Source organism: Cryptomeria japonica, chromosome 1 (genome assembly GCF_030272615.1).
Source record: "Cryptomeria japonica chromosome 1, Sugi_1.0, whole genome shotgun sequence".
Lineage (NCBI taxonomy): Eukaryota > Viridiplantae > Streptophyta > Pinopsida > Cupressales > Cupressaceae > Cryptomeria > Cryptomeria japonica.
Genome location: NC_081405.1, coordinates 62855157 through 62872725, shown reverse-complemented (window position 1 = coordinate 62872725; position 17569 = coordinate 62855157). Strand labels below are relative to the sequence as shown.

General features: G+C 34.3%; 2 protein-coding genes across 3 annotated transcripts in view; one reads left to right on the top strand and one right to left on the bottom strand.

Moving 5' to 3' along the window:
• LOC131063229 (uncharacterized) overlaps positions 1–11757 on the bottom strand; it is a 27124-nt gene extending 15367 nt beyond the window's left edge. Inside the window, exons 1-2 of one of the 2 annotated variants that reach the window (XM_057997033.2) lie at positions 11391–11757; positions 11172–11276 (exon numbers count right to left, since the gene is read on the bottom strand). The gene's annotated coding sequence lies outside the window, so the exon portion shown is untranslated. The remainder of the gene's footprint in view (positions 1–11171; positions 11277–11390) is intronic. The other variant, XM_057997032.2, reaches the window with a different exon arrangement.
• LOC131856359 (uncharacterized) overlaps positions 3305–17569 on the top strand; it is a 27431-nt gene continuing 13166 nt past the window's right edge. Inside the window, exons 1-2 of the mRNA XM_059208122.1 lie at positions 3305–3473; positions 3565–3882. Of these exons, the coding sequence (XP_059064105.1) occupies positions 3309–3473; positions 3565–3882 (483 nt within the window). The 5' untranslated portion in view covers positions 3305–3308. The remainder of the gene's footprint in view (positions 3474–3564; positions 3883–17569) is intronic.

Genomic DNA, 17569 nt, shown 5'->3' with positions numbered 1-17569 from the left:
GGGGTTGTACCACTGCTCATGGAGGGATGTTATTGGTGTCTTCAAACACTTTTTAAGCCTGCCCCAAGGGTTCCTCATCATTTTGTGGAGTTGTGTCAATTTTGTAGAAACCGGGTTAAGGGTTGAGATGCCTAGTGAATGGCTCATTGACTTGAACCAAGAGATATGCCTTGATATCTTGCAATCTGATTTTGTTTGTTGATTTGTGACTTTCCAACCACCTTTATGGTCTCTACATCAAACCCTATGCAATAGCTCATTGGAAAGATCTCGACAAAACGCTCCAAGTCCAATACTGAAAAATACGGAATCACTACCCATAGCTGACTTACTATAAATGGTAAGTCCTTCAAAAACCCCATCAAACGAACTCGGTTTGGCCTCAAACAGAAATTGCCTAGGCCAAAATCCACCTAGATCCCTTTTGTGTCCTGGTTAGCCCTTGGGACCATGGAAAAAACCGGCTAACAACATATCTTCTTATGACTGTCTAGAAAGGGGACGTTACAGATATTTTATAATGTGATTTCATCAAATCAATATAAATATCATTTCCATGCTAAGTTACCGGTACTTCAGGTTTTGCCCCCAAATCCGGATACGATACGTATCGGATTCGGATTCGCCCCGGAATCCCTGTGGATTCGGACAAGGTACTGATTTTTGCCTCCTGAAACGTATCCGTTTTTGGAGTCATGATTACAGACGCATCCGGTGTAGACGTGGCGATTCCATAGGGTTTTTTTTACGAATCCGCATCGGTCACAAATTTTGAGGGTTTTTTCACGGGTCGAATCATGTCTTTTCACGTTTTAAACCCTAAAGCAAAGCTAAAAGTTAAAAAACACGAAACCATTCCACGCGAAACAGTGAAAGGAAAACCGAAAAACGCAGGTGAGAGAGGAGGCACGACAACAGAGGTGAGAGGAGGCGCTAGGGCAGGAGGCGGGACGAAGGCGCGACGACGGCACAGAGAGGCGAGACGGGAGGTGCCAGGCAGGAGGGGGACGGCCGACGACCAGCGCCCATTCTTTCCGACGCATCCTCCATTTTTTCGGGCTTCCCTGCAGGTTTTAAATTTTAAATTTTATTAAAGTTTGTTAAAATAATTATCATAGTTTGATAAATAATTAAATTTTATTATAGTTTTTAAATAAATTTATTAGTTTGTTAAATTTTATTATAGTTTATTTAATAGTTTATATAAAATTAAATTTAATAATTTATTTAAAATGAAAGTAATTAAATTTTAATTTTTAATTACAAAATTTATTATAGACTATAGTTTGTTTAATAGTTTGTTAAATTGTTTGTTAAATGATAACAAACAATTTAACAAACTATTAAACAAACTATAGTCTATAATAAATTTTGTAATTAAAAATTAAAATTTAATTACTTTCATTTTAAATAAATTATTAAATTTAATTTTATATATTTAACATTTAGAATCTATTGTTTACTATTAATTTATTAAATATTAATAATTATTTTTTAATTTGTTGTAGAAATCATAATGGCAACGACTACTAGCTCTACTCCTCAACGGACTTTCAAAACTGACCCAAATTCACCTTTATGGAAATATGTCAAAATAATAGACCAAGTAAAAGGTGGTGGAACATTTTTATGGATATGCAACTTCTGTAGTACGAAAAAAACTAGCTCCTACAGTCGTGTCAAAGCCCATTTTTGTGCCATTCCCCAACAAGGAATCAAACCATGTCTAGGAAAGGATGGAAATGGGATGTCACCTCAAGAAATAGTAGGATATATTAGAGAGCAAGAGGAAGCAGATGCAAGAGTTGGTCGTGCCTCAAACCATCCTTTGTTGACAGGAAGAGGAAGTAAATCAAAGAGGCCCCCTACTTCTCCATCTTATAGCGATTTTCCTGATATCGTGGTAGAGAGCCACCCGTTCTTGGACCCAATTAGTGAAGAACCTGTTATTGTGAAGAGAAACGGGGGACCATTAGAGAGAGCATTTAAGAATGATGCTAGAGAGATTGCAGATCAATCCGTTGGAAGATGTCTATATGCAAACGGTTTGTCATTTAATGTGGTACGATCACCATATTGGCAAGATATGTTGAGAAAGGTAAATGAGGCTCCACAAGGGTGCACAGGGCCAGGTTATGAGAAGGTGCGTAGCACCTTACTAGCAAAGGAGGTAAAAAACATAGACAATGCATTGGCTCCCATTAGAAATTCATGGAAACAAACAGGGGTGTCCATCATTTCAGATGGATGGAAGGATACCAAAAATCGGCCATTAATTAATGTAATTGCAGTGTGCCCTAAAGGGGCAATGTTTCTGAAAGCTGTGGATTGTGAGGGATAGGTGAAGGATGCACAATTTATTGCTAACATCCTTATACAATGCATTCAGGATGTGGGACCTCAAAATGTTGTCCAAGTAATAACGGACAATGCAAAGAATTGTAGAGCTGCAGGTATGTTGATTGAGACACGGTTTGAACACATATTTTGGACACCTTGTGCTGTCCACTCTCTCAACCTCATGCTACAATGGATAGGCAGGAAAATACATTGGATCAAACAAATTTATGTTGAGGCTGAAGAGATCCAAATGTTCATCACAAACCATAACATGTCACAGGCCATTTTTAGATCATTTTCACAGTTGGAGTTGCTAAAGGTAATTGAAACACTTCAATTTTTAAAATCTACATTTCACTTTGATGGTTACTTAATTTTTATTTTTTTATCATGTCTTCTTTGTATTCTAATTTTTATTTTTTATTTTTTAATAGGTTGCCGAGACTCGATTTGCATCCAACACAATCGTCTTGAGGCGACTTGTGAAGGTGTGACAACCACTTGCTAGCATGGTAATTAGTCAAAGTTGGTCCCTATGGAGGCAATCCAATACTGAAAGGGCAGCAAATGTAAAGCGCATGATCCTAGATGACACTTGGTGGGATCGAGTGGAATATCTTTTGAGTTTCACTGAGCCCATCATGAGTATGATCCGTTATACTCACATGGATCACCCATGTTTGGGAGAGGTATATGATGGCATTGACTCGATGATTGAGAAAATGAAAGCCATCATCAATGCAAAAGAGCAAGATCCCGAAGAAACTTTCTTCAAAGAGGTTCAATCAATTTGTGTTGAGCGGTGGAACAAAATGACCACCCCACTACATCTTCTTGCATTTGCATTGACTCCCAAATTTTATAGTGATGAAATGCTTGCTAAGCCATCAAGGGTACCACCATATAGAGATTCAGAAGTCAGTGAAGGGTGTAGGACAGCACTTACCAAACTCTTCCCCGATTCTGAAATGGAGGATTTAATGACAAGTGAGTTTGCTGATTTTGTAGCCTCCAATGGTCAAAGTGTTTCCGCTCTCCGTGACAAGTATAAAAAGGATTCTCATGCTTGGTGGTACCTCAATGGCCATACATCACCAAACCTTCAAACTCTTGCAATCAAAGTTTTATCGCAAGTAAGTTTCTTAATTTTTATTGCTCTCTAAATTTAGATTTTTTACTATTTTATAATTGTCACCCTCTCACTTTGTGTCAATTATTCAATAGGTTGCTAGTTCCTCTTCATCTGAGCGAAATTGGAGCACATACTCCTTTATCCACTCAGTGAAACGCAACCGACTGGCAGCAAGTAAGGCGGAAGAGCTCGTTTATGTGCATTCAAACTTGCGCCTTCTTACTCATAAACAAAATGAGTATAAGGATGGGAGCACAAAGTTTTGGGATGTAGATCCAGAGCGAACTGATTTGGATTTTTCGGCTGCCACACAATCTTTACTTTCTGGGGAGTCTGATAGCCAATGTGCTGCTAGTGCAAGTGGCAGTGAGGCTGCATGTGGTTCTAGCACTCTACCTACATCATCTAATGTCAATGATGATGTTGATCTTGATCTTCCTAGTGACCCATATGATGCTATTGCTGATTATTAGTTGTGTCATTTTATTGTTGAACGGTTGAGCCAATGAACAATGAATTCAATATCCATCATAACATTCAAAGTTTGACAAATGGATATTTCATATTAGATTAGACTTATAGTAAATTTGTAATTTTGTTATAGTTATATCAATATGAATCATATATGATAGTTCCAAGTTTGTTTAGCATATGGATGATATGTGGGATTCTAAATTTAATTTTTGTTTCTACTTATTAGACTATATATATGTATATATTTATGATTTTTACATTTTTTTGTACGGACGTACCCATACGTACCCAGCCCCCCCTAAAAAAATTGTCATACCAGCATACCGTACCCACGTACCCATACCGGCAACTTAGTTTCCATGTTTCCATTTTAGCATTTATTTTTACATATTTCATTTTTTTGGCTAATCTATTAAAAAAAACATCACAACACTACTGCAAAGAATGAAAGTAATTTACAAGTTAGAAACATTAATAAATCAAAAATTTAAAAATAAAATCATGTTGTTCTAGAAGATATTAGTTTGATTTAAATGTGACTTGCAAGTGGTTCACAAAGTGAAACCATGTTGCCATAGAATAAGTTAAGACAAAAGAGACTTACAAGTGGCATACTAAGTGAACTTTGATGTTGCTGACGTTTTAGTGCTAATGAAGTGCATCCACAAAGCTGCTGAGTTACACACAACTTACTAGAAACAATGTTAATGTTACAAAAGTGACTAGCAAGTGGTTGACAAAGTGAAACCATATTGCTACAAAAGATGTTAGCTGTTGTAGAAATTATTTGCAAGTGGTTGATGACGCGGAACCATGTTGCTGCAAAAGATGTAAACATTTTTGCTACCATAGACATAAAAAAATATTTAAAATGAGAGACTGCCTTACCCCTCACTTTATCAATGAAAAAAATTGAAAAATTTCTCATCTCATTGTGGACTACCAACCATCATCAATGATCTTTTGCTTCACTCTTTTTCCTCCAATCATGTTTGTTTTGTGTCATCTACCCCACTCCGCAATTAACCATCATTAATTGTAGAGGCTCTTGCACATCATGCACCCTCTCTATCAAAATATAATAACTCACATATCTAGCATCCACAAACTTGAGAAATTCCTTCCTCAAAAAAGTCTTGAAGAGAGAGAGAGTAGTGACCAATCGCAAATAAACATCTACATGTCTCAAACTTCTACCATCATTGTCTTCAGCCAATATATCTTCCCAATATCTTTCACGTTGTTCAATGCATGAACACAACATGGAGTCAAAAAAAAATGCTTTTAAACACTCTCTAACATCAAGCCATCTATCATACATACATGGATTGAATCAATTACCACCACCAACTATACAACATTAGAGGGCCCAACTCCTCTATGGTGTCCTTGAAAATCTGAAATTGAAAATTTGCATCGTTCCTCTTGCTTGAACAATCACTAGCTCTAAGAAAATAAGTCAACTAAACATGTGACAATTATATTGATAGGTGGTCAACATCTAATATCAATCCACACATACGTAATCATAAAGCAACTCATCCACATTAAAGTTTGACTCGTCTTTCATCACCAACACTCATCTTAGAATGCTCTATATTGCAAAGGTTAAAATACTCTATATCCCAAAGGTTAGTTCATAGTTTATATTCTTGAAAGGGAGGCAAACGAGGGACTAACAACAATTGCATCTTTGAACATTTGTTTGAAATAGGGAGAACATGCCACAAGAGATTGTACAACATTGACATAGGAATATTCACAATCAAAGAGTCTACCTCTTCCTATGATTGCATTTGAACATCTCTACAACACTAGAAACTCTTCACTTTCCCTTGATAGAACCTTCTTCTCTTTGACTCTCAACATCCATGGTTTATGTCAACAATGGGTATACTAGCTTGCATAGTCTCTATTGGCATATGCACAAATGATGAGAGTCAACCTTTGTGTAGCTGCCCCTATAATCCTTGTTGCACAAATGACAGAGCCAAACTCTACTCCCCCTTGAATACTTTTCTTGTCTTTGTCTATGTCCATTGCAATTTGTAAATAAGGTTTTATACGATTGAATGGACCCTTTCCAAAAACTAAAAGGGGGTTCATAGGGGCATTCAAATGGGCTATATGAATTGATAATCCCTACAACACTCCCATTCCCAAGAGTACCCCCAATAGCACCTCTATGGCTTGTTTGATGAATTTGAATCTCTTTATGCTTGTTATCTCACTACTACTCAATGTTTTATTTTTATTTTTTAAAACTTAAAACACAGCAACAAGTGCAAAATTATAAGAAATATAAACAAAACAAAAAAAACCCGTGCATTTGAAACTTTGACTAAAAAAAATTGCAAACGAACAATGGATAGCAAACTTATACCTCAAATGGCATATTGGTTATCCTCTCTTGCCTTCTTCACATTGATATTCTCTTCACTTCTCACAATATTCTTCTTTGCCTTCAAAAATTGTAAAATGGCAAAATGAGTTTGTTTTTTATCTATTTTAGGCTTAGGGTTGGTATAATTTCTTTTCAATTAAATTTGTAGTTATCCTCTCTTGTTTCAAAAGATTTCGAGCAAAAAAATCAATGTCCTAGAGACATTTCCTTTCTCTATTTGCAAGTCAAGGATAGTCGGGGGACATTTCCAACCCATCCCTACATCTTGGAAACGTTTCTTGTAGGAGATGGGTCTAAAAAATGCTAGAAAGACATACCTAAGGGCCATAGGTTATAACTATGAAATTAAAAAAATGATATTATTAAGTATGATGATATAATGAATAATAAATGATTTGCAATTGTGTTTCAACATTTTTTAATCTACAAAATTATGAATGAATGAAAACCACTTAGTAAGTTAGCACTTATCGATTATTTAGGACTTATCATCCATGTTTTTTAAGATTCTTTTGTAAATATGCATTCTCCTATGTTTGCAAAATTTCTCAAATTATAGCTTACCTAGTCTCATGTTTTTAGTCTATGTATGGAAGCCTATATATGTACTATAAGTTAGTAGACATAATCTCTAAACCAAAAAACAAAAAATGATCCACAAGAATGATAAAGGTAAAAGGTATGAAGAATTGACTCCATTTTCCATACTATCTTCAACTTCCTTCATGCAAATGCTCTTACCTTTTGATATGTTGTGGCCAAACTATCATATAAAAATATATAGATTAATTTTAATATGTATCTATATACCACGTAGAGAATAGGTAATTGACCTGTGCGATAGCATTACCACTATTGCACTCTATTGGTCGCTAGCAACTAAAATTAAAAATGCATCCTTAATGGCACTAAATTTATGTTTCTAATGCATGGTGTTGCAGAAGACCTATAAATGGTCCTACATCAGCCCCCCACACGTTATGACAGATTCCAGCCTCTTAGTCATTAAGAGTAAGACTCAAGACCTAAACTCTACTAGGGCCAAAATTACACCAACTAGGTTGTATAAGCAATTGAAATTTCAATGCTTTATCCTTCCTTAGACTTATCCTTCAACCTATGAACCTTTAATAATATATTATTTTTCTGCACACCAAATATCAATTAATCAGCCAAAATCATTGTAGCAGAAACAAAGAACAGACTTGCTTGTAGTAATCCAAAGCACAGCACACACACTTGAGAAGATGAAACCATGATGTAGACACAAGACCTTCCACAATCTCCATGATGACATTATTCGAAGTACTTTATCGACAAAAGCATAACACACCACTTAGTTGGGAAAACTTGGAGGGTGACAATGTCTCTAACCTGCATGAAAACCCAGCCTCAGAAAATTCAAAGGATCTGAGGGAGGACAACGTCATCAAAATAGTTAAGTGAATTTGTGCAAAAGATATGGTAGTGAGATGAGGAAAAAAAAACTGCAAACAGTGATAAACCAAAGCACGTAATGTATAATGACCAGAATGAAAAACCAAAAAGACAATTCAGTTTTAGCAGCAACCATAATGTAAATGTGTTTTATACATTCAGGTGATAATATAACTGTTATAGTGTGGCAATTAATATGCAATGGCAGTGAAACTGTGCTATTTTGCTTTTTTCGTGCATGCTATATATAGTAAACTCAGACCCAGCACAAACTCAGCTTACCAATTTTTGGACTTAGGCTTGGTCTGTGCAATTTCTCGAAAAACATAATATATAAAGAATTGGTTTCAATGTTTTTTTACTTTTTGATTGTTTTTCTTCCGTTTCTGTTTTCCTTTGGAGTCCCAACAAGAAGACTCCATCAAGGATGCAAGTGAGATCTGTAAACTTGCAGTAACTGGCCCAGTTTAGGACTCACTGACTCTTGTTAATACGATGCTACATGTTTGTCCCTCACAATGACATTAGTCCATATCTCCATATAATTCAAGGAATTGAGAGAAAAGTGGGATGAATAAAGAGTTATCAAATAAGCAAAGAAAAACATTGGGTCAGACAGTATGCCTGTTATGGTTCAGTCTTAATAGACAACACACTAAATCAACCTAAAATCCAGCAACAAAAATGGCATGATTCCCTTCATCTGTTGGGGTAAACCATAAAACAGTTCCAAAGATCTCCGTATTTTAAGTTTTGGACAAAGTAACTGTTACACATCTAAAAGCAAGAAACACTTTCCTGCATTTAGGACTTCCACAACTTCAGAAACAAAGCCTTGTGATACTGCTATTTTCTTTTTAAATAGCAGATAAAAGAGTTGTTGTTGTGACATCCCAAAAAGCTCAGCAACCACCGAACAAAAAAGACCACCTTTCTTCGATAATCCTGATTACAAAAATGTTAAACTTCAATTTGCTTTTATTTTCAGACTTTGCAATCATTGTATACTGAATGGTATTTTTCCATTCTAAGGGCCCCTTCAAAACAAAATAATTGGATCTTAGAGTCATTCAGAAAGGTTTGAACAATAAACAATCCAGAAAAGGGATGCTTTTGTGACATCCCAGAAAGGTCCAGCAACCTGTGAAGGAAAAGACCATATCTGCTCCTTCAACAACCCTAATTAGTGATTTCTATGATAATACAATGTTAAGACTTTGACTTTAATTTTCTTTTCACTGCAAACACTAAAAGTTTAACGGTAACTTTTCCATTCATAGGCCCTTGAAAACAAGGTAGTCAGTTCTTCATTCAGAAATCTCATAATCAATGAAATATAATTTTTTCTTTAAAATTAAGACATAATAGAACATCTCAAAGGTAAGTCGCCATTCTGTATAACATCAGACAATCCATGCAACTATCCTGAAAAGTGAATCAGTTGGGATGAGTCCAAAGATGGTGGAGTTTGCCATTAACAAAGGCCACTTGAAGATCACACTTTACAGAAAAGATATGAGCAAAGTGCCTGCATACATAATTTGATGGGTCCTACAGACTAGTTTGGAATAGAATACATTAAAGGTTGTCGTCATCATTTTTCTTGTGAAAATAAATATCCCGAACCTTTTAACATTGCATAGGCATCAGATGCATAAATAATTGACCTCCTTCAGCTTAGCCTCAAAGACACAGATATATTCATTCCGCCAAACTTGCCAGGGGCATGATCCTGGCCTCAACCATTTCTGGTGTCAAGCTTATGCACTCAGCAATGCTTGATCCCTGGTGGTCTCTTTGTGAGAGATTCAACTTCACCAATAGAAAAAGCGCCACATTTACATCATCATTTTTTCTCAAAATAGTTCCATATGAAGTTTTTAGCTGTGTAAAATTTATAATTACATATGACAAGCATGCTCCTTCACATATCTGCCTAATTTTTGGTACAATAGCTGAAATAAACCAGCATGATCTTTCACATATCTGCCTACATTTTGGTACAATAGCTGAGGAAAACTAACAAGGGGGCTTAATAAAGTGGCAGTGCAGAAGAAAAGAAATGAAACACTCTACATACCAGATAAGTCACAAAATTGTGTTCATTATAATATAATGTAACTTAAAAGTTATTACGCAGACTCAGGATGCTAAGCACTAGTTAGAGTTGCTGCTTAAATGGAAGTTGGACCAAAAATAAGAGCTATGGAGCTAGAGAACATTTCTACCTTCTTAATAGCTGTAGTCCAAGGCAAGATCAATATCATTCAACCCCTTAAATGAGTCTAGCATGAACTTGTAGGCCAAAATATTTGAACCGGGTACTACATGAGATGCTAACCAATTCTAAGAGAACTGGTGGCCTTCCTTTGAGTCCTCAGAGGAGGAAGAAAAAAGCAATCATGTAGATCGAATCTGGAAATAAGATGTACAAAAATCCCATGCTCAAGTTTCTTATTGCTTACAAACATTTGCCTTCCTACACATCACCAAACAAAAAGGGGGCTGGAACGTGCAAAGTTATTTGCTATATCATTGTGGCTAGCAATAAGCCTTGTGACTAATACAGTGTCACAAAGAGCAATCAGCCAGATGACTAATGCTGTGCACTTATACTCTACATTTCCAGTACAAAAGGCGTAATTCAGCCAACTATTCATTCACCGCTTTATTTGGTTTTAGCCTCTTTGCTCTTCTTGGATTAAGTAGACCATTCTATTCTTATATGACACAATTCTAAGATCATCAAGAGGTTTGAAATCCACGTCTGTTGGTAAAGCCTTCAATATTGAATAAGTTGCAGCATACAGGTTTACATTACTGTTCTTCCGACAAAGTGCTAACTTGAAGTTATATTCTCTTATTTGGTTCCATTTATTGTTCAAAACAGCAATAAAGGACCACTTGAAGCCCATCATAGATAAATACCTAAAACTAGAGAAGATGCAATGCATGAGAAAACGGAGAGTGGGTGTTCTCCGTATGAACAACACAGAGCACCTCCAAGGGCAGGGAGAAGCCATTTCCCAGATCCCTGGCGCCGTATATACTGATACACTTTATTTGACAAATGGTTCACAAACATCTCTATGGTTGGCTTTAGGTTTTTCTTTCATCGTAGGTTCAGTGGAGCATTGTGTTCTTATATGATGACAACGCTTAAGGCCAACAAAAGGTCTAGAATCCAGACAAGCCTTCAAGATTACATCACCACTTGTTTCAATTCCGTTGTTGGGAAGCGGGGCGACACCCAAGTGCCTTTCTCTAGCTTCGTTTTTGTAATTTTACATAAATGGCATTAGAGGGCCATCTTAAAGCTCATGGATACCCACACATCTCAAAACTAGAGTTAAGAATGAAAAAGAGAAAACAGATGATGCTTACTGAAAGAAATAACATTCCATGGGTATTCTTGGAACGAGGATGAGATGCTTCAAATGCATGAACCAAGTGACACCCAACACAGCAAACCCTGCTCTGTCGCAGATCCTTAACAAACAAGTACCATCCAAAAAACTTCCTTATCTTACAAAAGGCCTTAAGATTGGTTAAACATCAAAACTTTGGTATTTTTACCAAACTATCAAAAGTCAATCGGCTTACCTTGTATAAAGCCATTTGGAAAGAGCCAGGCGCTTTGTACATCATCCCAGGCATTTTACAGCTTCAAAATATTCGGCCCACTTGGCCCTTTTTCAATTTTGTTCCTCATGAAAGCTCTCCAGCATATTCAGTCTTCAAAGGAACATCACCCACATTAACATTGGGCCCCGAATTCACCCTCCAAACAATAAGACTGGATGGAGTCGGAAACAAGTATTTGGGCCCTCTAACTGAAAGTGCAAGTGCCCCTCCATACCCACTTTGAAAACTTGCTATGCTCCACCACTAACAAGCACCACCTTGTGCTCTGCCCACGAAAGCAAAGCCAATCAGTCAAAACTTTTTTTCTTTTAAATTCCTTTTTTAACAGGGATTAAAATCGTTAGAAAGATTAGTCAATTCACCCTTATCCTTGCTTCCCTCCAATTTCCCACGTCCTGTCCCTCGAGAGACACGTGGCATTGTCCAAAGAGCCCATATTCTCCCACGTGCGGAGCTTTTCTCCTCCTCGGTCCTATCAGACGTTTTCCTTTGCCAAACCCATGCATGCATGTCCATGAATTCAGTGATACTGATGATCATCATGCTAATCTCACATCCATTCATCCATTCTTACGTAAGGCATTGTCTCATTATTGGACAGGGGTTCGAATCCTGTGGGCGCCTTGTTATTAATTTTTAATTATTATTATTATTATCACTTTTTTAATCCCAAAAATAATAAGAGGAGCTTCTAAGTACAGGGAATGATGGTTCGTTACTTATACGCTACGTTATGGGTTGGGTTTTATTTATCATTATACAATTTGTTTCTTTTAGTGTGGTTCTTATCTTCACTTTTGACTTTAACATTGGGTTGTTTAATATTAAAAAATTATATTATATATGTAAATATGATATATAATTTGTAAAAGGATTAGTTTTTGTTATTAGAATATTGTTGAAAGCGTAGTTGGATTGAAAGTGTAGTTGGTAGCAATCAATTAAAGGATTAGTAAATATTGATTGTTGGTTTTTGAAACTTACAATTCTAGTTCAAAATATTGAATATAACTTGACTAAATCAAACATTTTACATTTTTTATTAATAAATTTGAATATATTCACATTGAAAGAGAGATATTGACATTTCAAGGAAAATCATTTCATTATAAAAAAAAATATCATGATAATTGCAAGTCATTATAAATATCATTTGAAATTGCCATATCTTCTTCCACTGTGATATTAAAACCTTGAGCATTACTTTGAATGTATATGACACAAATCGAAATGATATGTTGTCACATATCTTGTAGGAGAGTATATAGCATTCATGGTTCTTTGTCAAACAATTGTTTCTTCTTTGTCAAGTCTTGTTTAGATATGACACCATTAAACTAATGTAGGTCCCTGCTTTTAGAAATTGTTAAATGCATAATGTCAAGGATAAGAAAGTCAAATTTAATGTTGAAACTCTAATTAATTGTCAATGTTATCAATTAGATATATAGAGTTGAAATTTGAGCCTTGAATTAATATTGGGATAAGTTTTTTGTACCAATTTACATGAACACTTTAATAAGATCTCAAATGATTTAACTAATAATGTGTGCGTGTGTGTGTGTGTGTGTGTGTGTGTGAGAGAGAGAGAGAGAGAGATTTGATTGGTCTATTGAGTTCAGTTAGTTAATTGTATTGAGCACTATAGTTACCCTACTAGGATGAGGAAAAAATAATTTTTATAAGTTCTATGATTTTATGTTTAAATATCAATTTTAGAATTTTTATTTAAAAATCTTAAATACATCTATTTGAAAGATGCCAAGAGATGTCATTCTTTATGAGTTGCCTATTTTGGATTTGTTAATGTCGACTAGGAAAACGATTAGAAACAAACATGATATTCATAAGCCAACCACAAAACAAATATTGTGAAAACTAATCCTAATCAAACCAACAAAGACATCAAAATGAAATGCAAACAACGTGAGTTCAAAGTGATTTCACTAAAACGCATTCCTTCGACATGGCTTCATTGTTCTTTCTTTCTCCTTTAATGGTGTGTAGCTCTTAATAGGTTGAGTGCACAAATGACAAAAAATAAAGTGATTTATGCAGTGTGATCATGAGGTTACTCAAAAATGTGGTTATTGAAAATGAGCAATGAGAGCTCAATTTATAGCATTTGAAGACTAAATGGATGGACGAGATCAAATTCGATCAATAAACAAGATTGGGTGAGAGATTGAGTAAAGTGAAATGAAATAAGAAAGGTGTCGTTTGTAAGTGGAGAGTGAAATAGAAGGTAAGTAGAGTTAAGTGGAGCAAATTGGGAAAGTGGAAGAGATAAGGCAAGTTAGAAGTGGAGATAGAAATGGAGTGGGAAATTAATAAATTTGCATTTATTAATTCATTTGAAAATAGAATTAGCCAATTAAATAGTCATTTAATTGTGAAAAAAGGGAAATAGGGATAAATAAATTTATTTTTTATTTATCCAAGAAGGATGTGTTAGCATAGAAGAGGCTTAATTAATTAAATGATTAATTAACCATGTGAGGGAATTAGGTCAAATTGATGCCAAAGGTCAAAGATTAGATCAAATCGATGTCATAAGACAAAAATGGGGTCAAATTGATGCCACTAGGATAGAAATTGGGACAAAATAATGTCATGGGACTAAAATTGGGACGAATTGATGTCGCAAGACCAAAATGGGGACAAATTGACATTGACAAATATGAAATTAGGATAAATTGACACTAATGGACATGACATTGAGTAATCGACAAAATTGTTTAAATAATCAGGTGGTCAAGAAGGGCAATATTAGGTCAAAATGATATGAAATGAATAGGAAATGGTGAAATTAGAGGATAGAAGAATGACAAAGCATTGACAAATAGTAGAGACCAAACACACGATGAGAAGACATGTTAAAAAGGGGAGATGCATGTGTTGACCATTTTTTAGTGTCTACAGTTACATAAGTTAGATAGGCACCTCATGAGTTATATCTCTTCATTGTCTTCTACCTAGATGTAGTAGATACCTAAAATTGACTCTCAGTTTTTATAACGTCATCAATTCTCTCTATATCACAACTTTCTAAATTAATTGAATAAGTTGTATTTATTTAGTTAATTATTCTAATCTTTCTGTCTATATTAATTAATAATTTTAATTGTTAATTGATTAATCAAATTATTTCTCTAGCATTAATCAAACTCTTTTTCTAGTATTAATTGATTAATCAAACAACACTGTTGTTCACTCTATAAGACATGTTATTCTTTTGCGCATCTAGAAAATCATATACACAACTATGTTTGCCAATTGTTACTCACCCAATAATTAAAATTGTAAAACTTTAATATTTTTTTCAAATAGATTAATTATATTTTCATATACAAATGTTGATGAAGAAAAACCAAATTATAGCTTCCCAAATGTATCTAATTACCTTAAAAATCAACAATCTTCAAATCAATCACTCAAAAGTAGGGAAATAAGGTTGAAGTGAGGTGCTTTGTCATAATTTAACTATTTCAATTTTTTTAGGAATTACTGACACTTGGTTAGGATAGATAAAGATTTTGGTATCTCCACCTTATGATCATGAGATGTTTTTATCATTGAATAATAGCAAGCAAATCTTTCTCCATATAGTTATGGACTATTATTGTTTGTTAATGTGTTTTTGGATTGGATCATAGCAAGATTAAGATAGCAATATGGTTGGTTTTGTTGAAGTAATTTTATTTGGTTCAAGTAGTTGTAATGTAGACGGAAAACTTTGAATGATGTTGTATTGTACTCAAATTTATGTGAAATAATAGATACTAAACAAGACACTAATGAGTTTTTCTTATAAAACATTCTCTAAGAGTAGTGGATGTAATACTACTATTCAAGTGAGGGAAGCACATATATCACATAGTTCAAAAGATACTCATATAAATATTGACATCATATTTGGGACTAACCATAACGTAGTACTAGATGGACATATGAACAACATCCAAGGAAAAGATTAGCTTTTTATCTAAAGTGAATGAAACTAGTGAGTGTATTGTTTAAATCCTATCAACTAAATTTTGTTAAATTTTATTTTTTCTCATTTCATTACATGATGGAGCTCTTAGAAAAACTCTATAGTTTTGTTTTTTTTAGAATCAACATTTAGGATGATAGCTCGCTATCCATCATTGTGAAGAGGAACAAATGAGAGTACATAAATATTACAAAGTGGGATTTGAAATGTTGATTCTATAAAAACTACAAAGTTTTACTAGAAGCTTCATAATCTAATTAAATAGGCCATGGAAATATGATGATTATAATTTACTATTTTTGTGAAAAAAAATTAAAATTGTCAAATGGCTTTTGTTTTATTTATTATAGTTCCTAGATTTAATTGTGTTGAAGTTTTTAACATCAAGTGAATTTTATTTTATTGGTGAAGTTGAATAGATCTGAATGAGTTTGCTATGAATCAAATCTCTTGTTGAGCATAAGACCTTCAACGCCATACGAGATGAGACCAATAGTGTGTCTTGGAAAACTTTGGCAAAAGAAATACCCATGAAACATGGGTCAATGAGTTTGACTCAAAAACTTCATAGTTTAATCCTAATAATAATATCATAATTTGACTTGATTTGGAAAATATCTCCTACTTATCAATTAATGAGCTAAAGGAGCTCTATAATGAATGGGTCATAAGGCACAACAATTGTTGAAGGTTTTGTAATTAGAGTAGCAAGCTAAGTAGGCTTAACCTTAAGGGTAACTCCATTGTAAGTGTGCTTAATTTGGAGTAGTATTAGGATGGGTGACCTCCTAGGAAGGCCCAATGCTTCACCTCTATGAGCATCACTTGGATGCAATGAGTGTTAAGTGTACCATTCATTCTCATGAGAGATGAGTTCTTATGAACCATTGCTCATGAAACATGGGTCGATGAGTTTAACTCAAGAAGTACAAAATTGAATCTCGATAGCAATATCAGAATAAATACCCTTCAATTCATGACACTTAATCATAAAATTATAAAACTTAAACTCAGACTTCCAAATCAAATAATTTGACATAAAGCCCTCATAAAGAAATTGAAACTTAAATATTTATAATGCCCTACATGTTGCATCACGATTGCAAGTACATACATGTATTAAATAATTATATATGTAAAATACGCCGAGAGATATTTTTCTTGAGGCACCTAATAGTGCAATAGATGTCTCGACAAGGATATCTCTGTATTTATTTTAAATATATATTATTATTTAATTTATTTATGTTAGTTTACTATTTTGGTGAATTTTTTTTAAAAAATTGTCAAAGAGCTTTTATTTTTTCGTCAAATGACTTATTTTATTAGTGGAGTTGAATGGTTTCAAATGAATCTGCTAAGAATCAAATCTTACGAAGTGTAAGACCTTCAACACCATAAGCGATGAGGCCAATATTATGCATTAAAAACTTTTACAAAATAGAAACCTCTCAATTCTTTTATTTTATTTTATTGGAAAAAAAGAAATAAAATATTACAAATAGTCATTGATTACAACACCAAAACACTGATGTAACACCATAGAACAATGATGTTACAACAAAGAAAGAGTGCAACATTACAAAACTAATAGAGATGCAACAAAGAGAGCTGAAGCATCTCCAAATTCCAGCTTAACTACAAAAGTACTCATTACAAAATGAGTGAGGGAAACAAGTGCAACACCAACTTCTTGGAAAAATGCTCTTTGAGGAAGAGCTTGCAACAGAAGGCGACCACTCATGTCTCCTTGAAGATGATAGTTGGTTCAATCTGAAAAAAACCTCTAGCATTAATAATGATGTGTTCATCAGTATGTCTGAAAATGACTCATAAAAACGTTGTCTTTCAAAAACATTCTGCAACCCTAGAAGAAGATCATGTATTTTCCCCTGTAGAGAAACCTCTCAATTCTTGACTCTTAATCATAAAATTATCAAACTTAAACCCACCCTCCCCAATCAAATAGTTTATCATAAAATCCACCATAGAAACTTAAATATTTATATTGCCTTTCTATATAATAATTTTATTTTTATTTTTAGTAAAAAAAATAAATTAATTATTAGTAAAAAAGCATATAAAAAGAGGGAACATGTTGAAGAACGAGGCAAGGGACAGAAGAACACAAGGACGAAAGTGG